This window comes from Bidens hawaiensis, unplaced genomic scaffold (assembly GCF_021521415.1).
Source record: "Bidens hawaiensis isolate Kalapana, Puna unplaced genomic scaffold, B.hawaiensis_p1.1 tig00031183_1, whole genome shotgun sequence".
Classification (NCBI taxonomy): Eukaryota; Viridiplantae; Streptophyta; class Magnoliopsida; order Asterales; family Asteraceae; genus Bidens; species Bidens hawaiensis.
Genome location: NW_027495249.1, coordinates 83,638 through 93,669, shown reverse-complemented (window position 1 = coordinate 93,669; position 10,032 = coordinate 83,638). Strand labels below are relative to the sequence as shown.

The 10,032-nt window shown below is 34.7% G+C and overlaps 2 protein-coding genes across 2 annotated transcripts; both read left to right on the top strand.

Moving 5' to 3' along the window:
- The first annotated feature begins 372 nt into the window (after nt 1-372).
- LOC143581792 (peptidyl-prolyl cis-trans isomerase PASTICCINO1-like) lies at nt 373-5,167 on the top strand. The gene is made up of 20 exons (XM_077064489.1): nt 373-542; nt 611-695; nt 1,114-1,183; nt 1,279-1,376; nt 1,496-1,618; nt 1,747-1,779; nt 1,949-2,007; nt 2,131-2,215; nt 2,369-2,527; nt 2,675-2,732; nt 2,870-3,018; nt 3,111-3,208; nt 3,326-3,395; nt 3,478-3,537; nt 3,741-3,797; nt 3,936-4,004; nt 4,092-4,169; nt 4,261-4,362; nt 4,441-4,512; nt 4,610-5,167. Exons 1-20 carry the CDS (start codon nt 466-468, stop codon nt 4,877-4,879), a joined length of 1,872 nt encoding a protein of 623 aa, XP_076920604.1. The 5' UTR covers nt 373-465; the 3' UTR covers nt 4,880-5,167.
- Nucleotides 5,168-6,083: 916 nt separating this feature from the next.
- LOC143581796 (uncharacterized) lies at nt 6,084-7,698 on the top strand. Its single transcript, XM_077064492.1, has 2 exons — nt 6,084-6,237; nt 6,923-7,698. Exons 1-2 carry the CDS (start codon nt 6,166-6,168, stop codon nt 7,571-7,573), a joined length of 723 nt encoding a protein of 240 aa, XP_076920607.1. The 5' UTR covers nt 6,084-6,165; the 3' UTR covers nt 7,574-7,698.
- Nucleotides 7,699-10,032: the final 2,334 nt, after the last annotated feature.

The window sequence follows — 10,032 nt, the reverse complement described above, 5'->3', positions numbered from 1 at the left end:
AAGTGAGGACTAACGATTAATCTGGGATTAATCGGTGCCTAGTTGGGATTTTTTCAACACTGGCGACTGCTACTTGAGAGTCGTTGTACCATCTCAAAAGCAGAACTCTTTGACGTAACACACGATAGGGTAAAAACCCAGATAGACTCGGAATTTAAACTATAAGACTTATAAGACATAACTCAAATATTTTATTTTCATTTCATGATGATTAATAATAGTAGGATTCAAAAGATTTTAAAAGTGAAAAAGAAAAGTTTATCCTAAATTTCTCATAAACTTTACACTCCAGTCCAGGTCACAACTTCTGCAGTTAACTGAATCATTTATTTAGTTAATAACGCTTGACTCTCCGTCAATAATCAATACCCGTGTTCGCTCACCTAAACTCATCGGCACCCAAGATTCATCTACCCACTCTGCAAATATCAACTCAGGCTTTTCAATCACTTCAATACTCATAACATGGCGGTGGTGAAAGACACGGAACAAGAATACAAGCCAAACAAGAAGAAAACCACTTCCGATGAGGACGATAACAGGTCTAATTTCAATTATTACACCTTCAATTTGTCTTTTGTTAACTGGGTTTGTGTGATTGTTTGTTTAGGAGGAAGAAGATGGTTCCAGGTGGCTTGATGAAGGCCATGATTAGACCAGGAGGTGGTGATGCTATGCCTTCTGATGGTGATCAGGTATTAAATTGACTGATTGTATTAATATTTTTGCTAATTTGATTTACTGTATTAGATAGTTTAATTAACTCTTAATTGATAGCTTATAAATGATAAATGAATATACAGTATGTGGTTAGTACTAGAATAATATGTGACAGTCATTGAGCTCATTTTTTTATACCTTAATCCCTTTTATGAACTACTTTAAGGGGGTTTTTGGGATTTTGCTTATTTAGGCTCCTTTTTAACTTATTAACTTTTCAAAAAAGTTAATAAGATCATAAGGTGTTTGGTAAGTTAGGATATCGTGAGTTATAAGTTAATAAGTCAGGATATTGTGACTTATTAACTTTTGACAAAAAGTCCTTTTGCATGCAAATAAGGAATCCCATAAAAGAGCACAACTAAATGTTATTTTTGATGTTTTCTTGTGCAGATCATATATCATTGCACTGTTCGAACACTAGATGGGGTGGTTGTTCAGTCTACTCGCTCAGAATTTGGCGGTGCGCACGACTCTTATGTTTCATTTATCATTCATTTTTATGGCTTATTATACATTGAATTTGTTAATCCACCTTATATCATCAAATTTGTGTAGGCAAAGGCATCCCAACAAGGCAGGTTTTGGGTAAGAGCAAGATGATATTAGGGCTGCTAGAAGGAATTCCGACAATGTTGAAGGGTGAAATTGCAGTGGTGAGTAACTAAGTGTTGGGTGGTGATCATAGTATATTTAGTAGTTGGTGTTGTAATTGTCGTGCTGGATTGTTATTTAGATTGATCTTTAACACGTGCTTTTGTGTTAACTGTTTCAGTTAAAAATGAAGCCTGAATTGCACTATGGTGAGGAGGACTGTCCGGTTTCTGTTTCAGATAGCTTTCCCAAGGATGCTGAACTTAATTTTGAGATTGAGCTGATTGAGTTTTCTAAAGTCAAGGCAAGAGCTGCAATTGGTTTTTTAGCACTAAATTGACACATTTGCTTAGGTTTATGAGTTCTTGTTAATAGTACTTGATATCATAACTCATTTTTATTTTTATTTTTTGCTTTGTGAATGTTCTTCAGGTTGTAACTGAAGATTTGGGAATCTTGAAGAAGGTATGCACTTTTGTTCACTTATTTTTTTATATAGCAATAGTATATGTAATAGTCAGTCTCTTGTTTACATTTCTTTTCTATATAAAAAGGCTGTAGTTGAATTTAGGACTTAATTAGCAATATGTTTCAATGTGAAAGTTCTAAATTCAATGTGTCATTCACCGGACAGGTTATAAAAGAGGCACAGAGTTGGGAAAATCCGAGAGATCTCTATGAAATAAAAGCCAGGTTCGTATGTTGTCATCTCTCTCTCTCTCTCAAACACACATAAACACACATTTGGAGGAAATCTAATTATTTCTGAAATGACTGCAATATTAATATACTTGTGGGCTGTGGCTGATTTTATAGGGTTTCAGCCAAGTTGGGAAATGGACAACCACTTCAATTAGCTACAACCAGCGAACCAATTATGTTCACTTTCGGAAAATCTGAGGTTTGTTGACATATATTCTTGTTTGTCGAATTAGTTTTCTAATCTTAGTTTTAGTTATTGTTTATTTTACATGACGGTTGGTGCATTAGATGCAGCTATGCACAAAATAAGATTTCTGTATGCTTTATGGTGTTCGTTGGATTTTCATGTCAGGTACCTAAAGGTCTTGAAATGGGTATAGGAACAATGTCACGTGGAGAGAAGGCAGTGATTTATGTTACAAGTCAGTACTTAAGTCAAAGCCCTTTAACACCTTCTGTAGAAGGTATTGAAGAAGCTCACTTTGAAGTGGAGTTGATCCATTTTATTCAGGTATGCCAATGTTTTTTCCTTCCTTAGTTTAAAGTATATTTCTTTTTATTTATATGCACAGGGATGTGCATTGTATTCCCTATCAGAGTCTCTTCAATTTTCCTTTTTTAAACAAAAATAATATATCCACCTGTGTATCATTTACAGGTACGTGATGTGCTAGGAGATGGTCGGCTTATAAAACGGCGCGTAAGAGATGGCAAAGGTGCTGTTTCAGCCCTTAAGTTTAACCTTTTGCAAGATATTTGATATTATATAGTTACACGAGTAATCTAAATTTAGTAGCCATTTTTTAGCATGTAAAGATGTTATTTGTGCTCCTTGTTTATTTGAAACAATCAGGTGAATTTCCTATGGATTGCCCTCTTCAAGACAGTCGTTTGCGTGTGCATTACAAGGGCATGCTTCTTAATGAAGAAAAGACAGTTTTCTATGATACACGAATTGATAATGATGGTCAACCTTTGGAGTTTTCATCAGGGGAAGGCCTTGTAAGTTAATCCTAACCTTGAATGACACATGTAAATTCAAGAAGTTGCGTTTAGTAAGTTAATTTACCAATTGACACATGTTACCAATTTAGGTACCTGAAGGTTTTGAGATGTGTGTTCGGTTAATGTTGCCTGAAGAGGTATCAATTGTTACTTGCCCCCCAGATTATGCGTATGACAAGTTTACCAGGTTTGTTTTGTCTTATTTTCAGTCAGCTCTGTTATCATACAGCTTTACATGCAGTTGTTAGATTTTCTAATCTTGATGTTTTAATTTGTCTGCGTTTCTTCTTTGTTGTGACTATAGGCCAGCTAATGTTCCCGAAGGTGCTCATGTTCAATGGGTTATTGAGCTTCTTGGGTTTGAAATGCTAAAGGTAAACGAGTTTATGGTGTTTCATTTCTTTTAAACAATAAAAGTGAGAAAATGCTAAGTTACATTAATGTTTTCTTCTACAGGACTGGACCGGCATGGATTTTCGAGCTATCATGGACGATGTTGAGAAGACCAAAGGCACGGTATATATTCTGTAATTTTTGAATCTCATCTTGTTATCCAGTTCAGTGTCTAAAGTCTAGAACTTGAGTATATAAAATAAGCACTATTGTTATATATTCAAATATACATTATACTAGATGATTGTGTGGATATTCCTGTATTTGTTGTGAATATACTGATATCATATGGTAAGTTATTCACAAGGCCCTGTTTTTTTATCCAGGGTAACAGGCTTTTTAAAGAAGGAAAATATGCACTTGCCAAAACAAAATACGAGAAGGTACAAACTCTCACCATTGTTGCATTATAAATTATAACTACCAACTTTGAGAGCATTTTATGTAAATATGAAAGTATGGTCTTATCAAGGGGTGATTTTTTTGACTGTAATATGACATGATTATGCATTTTGTTGCAGGTTCTACGAGAATTCAATCACGTCAATCCTCAAGATGACGAGGAGGGAAAAGAGTTTGCAAATACACGAGTATGAGGATTCATTATATTTTTACGAGTTTTCATGAGTAATGTGTATAGTTTTTAAAATTGTATATTAATGTTTTTGGTGCAAAAGAATCTGTTGAATCTGAATGTGGCTGCATGCTACCTGAAGATGGGGGACTGTCGAAAGTCAATTGAGATGTGTAATAAAGTAAGTTCCTTTGTTTTACTATGATCAGATCATCAGAATATAATAATTGCTGATATTAATGAACATTGTTGATTGTTTTTTGTTTGTGCAGGTATTAGATGCTAATCCTGTTCATGTTAAAGCACTTTATCGAAGAGGAATGGCTTACATGGAGCTTGGTGAGTTTGATGAAGCAAGAGCAGATTTCAACAAGGTAATTTTTTAAATTTATTCAGTTTGATTTAAAAAAAAAATTTATGTTTTGATCATTGTTATTAATCTTTAAACATAGATGATAACCATAGACAAATCATCTGAAGCCAATGCAAAGGCAGCTCTTCTTAAACTGAAGCAGACCGAGCAGGTTAGTTAGTTAGTTAGTTAGTTAATAATATATCGAATAAAAAAGTTGCAATAATACGTTAGTAGGTGTTATACAATATGATCACCACTTATAACAGGAAGTTGAGAAGAAAGCGCGTAAGCAATTTAAAGGATTGTTTGACAAGAAGCCTGGAGAGATATCAGAAGTTGGAGTAGATAATAAAGTCAACGAGGGTAGAATTGAGGAGGCACAAGAGCCATTGATTTCTAGCCAGGAAAAGGAGGGCGGGGACGAAGATGCACCACCGGCCCCTGCACCTGCGCGCATGGGATCTTTTTCACGGTTGTGGACGGGTGGTGTGAATCTACTCAAGTCTCTTGGGGTAAATAGATGCGCCATATTGTGAGTTAAGATTTGCGAAACCCCAAAATGAGAGATCATACCACAAGTTTGAGCAATGGAAAACAATGACTACTTTGTTTGCCGCAAATCAGGCATTTGTATCAATCCGTGTTCTGGAGTTAGAATGACCAAAATGTTGTTGTTACTAACGTATTTTTTTCTTTTGAAAACATGTGTCGTCATTTGGCGCACCATAATAATGTTGAAGTTATATTATTTAGTTCTAAAAGATATTGATCGCTTCTGGAAAATGCATTCTCTTTTACCTGATATACTAATACTAATATGTTTGGAGCAGACTGGTAACTTTGCTTTGACTATTGCACTGACCGTATCCTTGTACAGGTGACATGAAAAAATTGTTAATTTGCTACCCTTTCAAATTACACATGTTACAAAAATAATGGCCTTGAGGTATGAAGAATTGGATTCGGTAAGTTACTCATATAATTCGTATACCACCACTTTAGTAGCTATGGATTCAAGCCAAAGACTTGTTTGTGTCACGAATCACATAAACAACCTTCGCTCAATCGTTTTTGCTATACAGATTAACGACCCTATTTAGTTATTGAAATACATTGATACCATTCCCAACATTAAAGACATACAAGGTGTGGTGCCGTGGTAAACACTTGATTCTCCTTTAGCATAGGTCTTAAATTTGAATCTTGCTTCCACTAGTTTCTAATCTAACCACTTGAAAGCCACTCTTTTAGCATATGCTATGATTTACCTAATCCCATTGATTAACAGGGTGGTATTGACGGGTCCCATAATTTTCTAATAACAGATTTTCATGGTTACCAATAAAAAATAAAATGATCTACCTCCTCCTCTTTGACCATGTCACAAGAAGAACATGGAAGTGGAAGAAATCATCACACCTCTCCCCCTAATCTTGAACATTCTTTGTAAAAAAACAGTTTGCCTAACAAAACCCATTTTATCTATATGAACCCCTAATAACGAGTGAACCAAACAGGTGTCAACTATCCATCTCCATGAAGAGTAGTCTATTCAAATAGTAATTTCTGGTTTTCATTCTAATTGAAACAAGATAAAGGTAGCATTGAACCATTATCGTAAAGAGGAGTAGAGTAAACTTGGCATTTGAGTGAAATCTCAGGGTGCAGAGATGTGTGTTTCACTTTCTAATAAAATAAAAAGTCAATAATAACCCTGCTGCGTTTTAATTTTCAACCCTAAAATCAATCCACAATAATAATAATAATAGAATAATCTTATCATTGATCATCTGTGCTATGCTATAGATACCTTGAACTTACAATGATGGAGCTATCAACAATTTCCACTACGTTAGCGAAGCACCAGTTGACCCGACCCGTTTCCATCACCAATGTGAGTACGAATACAGAATATTAATTGATCCATCGATTCATTTCTGTTATAATAATAATAATAATAACTATGCGTTTGCTGAAATTGATTTAGATCTTAGTCACGATCCACAACTAATAATTACGTCTCAGTTTATCGAGATCTTGACTTTCAATGTAACTGATTCGTATTACATTCTTTGCTCACTGATGTGTAGTGTATAGTATAGTATATGATTGATATGAATTCATTGGTTATGAACACAACCACATATTTGCTGATTTAATGTTTAGCTTACATTTTACTCTCTACTTCATATCTCATGATTAGGGCTGTCAAGGATCTCAACATATTGTTCGGCGGCAAGTTCGTTTATGCTCATTTGTTTAGTAAATGAACGAACATGTTTTTAACTTTCTATTCAAAGTCTTTACTAATCTTAATCATATAAATATAAGCAAAATTATTACTTTGAAACAAAAATATATATGATTGTTATGTGATAATTTATTTGTAAATTAACATGTGAATATAATGAACGAATTCATTTCCTTAATGAACGAACAAGGAATTCCATTCGGTTAGGTGTTCATGAATCGTTCGCTTGTCCAATAAAAGCTTAACAGACGAACATGAACAAGGCCGTTTTCGGTTTGGTTCGTTTACATTCTTACATTCCTACTTATGACGATGTTTTATTTCTCAGGGAAGCTTCCATAACAACAGCCATCTTCATAGCATGCAGTTTTCTTGTATAACTGCTTTCAGAAAGATCAGTACACCTTTATTACAGTCTAGAAAACAATACAGTTTGTTAAAACCGTGTAAAGTGAAGATGAATGATTCAGAAGGAACAATAAGCAGTGAAAGTATGATATTAGATGAACAAACCTTGAAGAAAGAATTGCAGATAGCAATCCAGGAAGAGAATTATGCACAAGCTGCAAAAATCAGGGATAACCTCAAACATCTTCATGAAGATAGCAAGGCTGCAGTTTTAGCTGCAAATACTCGGTTTTACAACTCGTTTAGGAACGGTGATTTAGCCACGATGCAAGCTTTATGGTCGAAAAGTGATAGTGTTTGTGTCGTGCATCCAGGTGTGAGTGGGATAAGTGGTTATGAGCTTGTAATGGGAAGCTGGGAATATGTTTGGGCAGATTATGAGTTCCCGCTGAGTATTGAGGTTAAAGATGTTCAAGTTCATGTTAGAGGTGATGTCGGGTATGTCACGTGTGTTGAAATGGTGAGGACTACTGGTAAAAACTGGGGAAGTCAATTTGCAACCAATGTGTTTGAGAGGATCGATGGTCAGTGGTTCATGTGTATTCACCATGCTTCTCATGTTGATTTGTGAAATTTAGAGACTAAAAGGTACTAAACTTTACCATCTTTATGTTACTAGGATTGGTCATAGTTGTTTGGTTGTAATTATGTGTGAGACATGTATATGTGGATTTTATACATATGACAGGTTAGTGTTTTAAACATATATTATAAAATTTGATTTTTTTTGTCTGTGTTTGTTTAATTTGTATGATATGTTTGTTTATGCTAAATGTTATGTGTATTTGATAGCATGTATTCACATTGTAGATATATGTTTGATTGTGTATTTATGTTTGATATATGTACTATCCATTCATGTATCTTATAGCTTTGTTATGAGCCTATCCTCCTAACAATTGCTTCATGAAGATGTATACCTAACTACCTAAGATACAGTGTGTTAAGGTTTGGGTCTATTTAACAAAAACAACAAATGTGATCCTAACATTTGAAAATTAGAAGTTGATGCTAAAGTTGGTTATGAATAATTGGATGTCACTTATTAAACAATTATGGTCATTACCTACTCATATTAATGCTTGACTTAAAGGGGGAAATCATGTGAATAGGCATGCTGACTAAATATATCATCAAATATTCAAAATAGCCATTGACTTTTGTGAAAACTGATCAAATTTGACTTTCACTAACTCTTTTAATTAAATACTCGATCAATATTGGAAACAAGACATTTTGGCGCACAACTTAGCAACTATTTAGACATTTATATAACAGTCTTGCACATTTATATAAAAGCTCACTACTTTTGCACCAGTTAGACTCAACAACCAATAACACATTGACGAGTGTCATAATTGGCGTAAAAGTGGTTTTGTGACAAAAAAAATGGCTATTTTGATTCAAGTGTATTTTAGTTGGATGTAATCATTTGTACTGTCGTAGAGATAAATATATTAAAACGAGAAAAAAAAAGTCACTATCTATTTGGGTGATATATTTAGTCAAGATGACTACTTAGGTAGGGATGGCAATGAAACCCGAACCCGATGAGAACGCCCGAAACCCGATACAAATGGGACAGGTAATACCCGACCTATTAGGATTTGGGACGGGTTTGAGATTAGGTTAGAAATATTTTGTGGGTTTGGGATGAGTTTGGGATTTGTAATATACCCGATTACCTGACCCGTTTACCCGATAACACTAACCCATTTACCCGATTATATACCCGTTATACTCGACATAACTTTATTTTTTTATATATTTGTATAAATACATTATTAATCATTTATTCTATATGAAATTTTGTATAATTTGTTTTGAACATTAAGTGTTAAGATGCCTAGATGGAATACTTCATGCTCATTATGTTGTGCATTTTCCTGAACGATTTGAGTTTATTTAATCGGCTACCAAACATGTATATTTAGTTTACTTGGGTCAGTGTTATTTAATTTTCTGTATAGCTATCTTTTTCAAGGCTGTATATACTTAAATGTCAACTAGTTGCAGCTCAATTTTTTTCTTGTTTGCTAGGTAGTAACTTACATTACATTATATTTTGTTACCCCGATAGAAACCCGACGGGTTTGGGCCGGGTATACCCGATGGGTATTTTGTAAAAACCTGATAGGAAACCCGAAACCCGATGGGTATCCCCGAAACCCGACCGGTAATTACCCGATAAATACCCATCGGGTTTGGAACGGGTTTGGGATGAGCTTTAATAATCGGGTATGGGTTTGGGAATACCTAAATCCGTTCTAAACCCGACCCATTGCCATCCCTATACTTAGGTGATTTTCACTAATTAAACACCCCAACTAATTAAGGGCATACTGATGAACATACCCAAATGGATCTAAAACATACCAAGAACAGAATGTGGAGAATCCAAGGAATAAATTGACTTCAAATCCCTTTGTTTATGATAAGAAACAATGAAAGTTAAAAGAGCCCAAAGTTGCTACCTCGTTTTGACACTTGGTTCGTACATTTAGCTACGCTTACACTCGACTAGCAACTGATCGATGTGAGTTGGTCAATCCTAAGGACAGTCCAACTCCTCACTCATCTTAAAATTACGTTAGTTAAATTCAGTAAGATACCCGTCAACTACAACCAACAAGTCCGTGTCCTACTACATCTAATCAGCCCACCTCATCATCATCTACAAAACAACTCATCATCATACATACAACCACAAGTTCAACATGGAAATTACCATCAACATTAGCTATTAAAGACGAGAGGAAGAAGAAAAAGTTTACTAGTAGTGCTATTTAAAACAGTTTATAATACAAGATATTAATTACCGGGATTGGAGCTTGAACCAATTTACACATCAAATCCACGTTTACCAATTAAAGGACTTGTAGCCCAATGGTATTAAGGTGTTAAGGTTTTTTTTTTTTTTTTTTTTTTAGAAAATATTGATCCTTTTATATATAACACAAACCGAACTACATCTGGATAATGGGTAAGCGAGCAACAAGCTGCGCCGCTATCCCCTTTTGAATCGCAAAG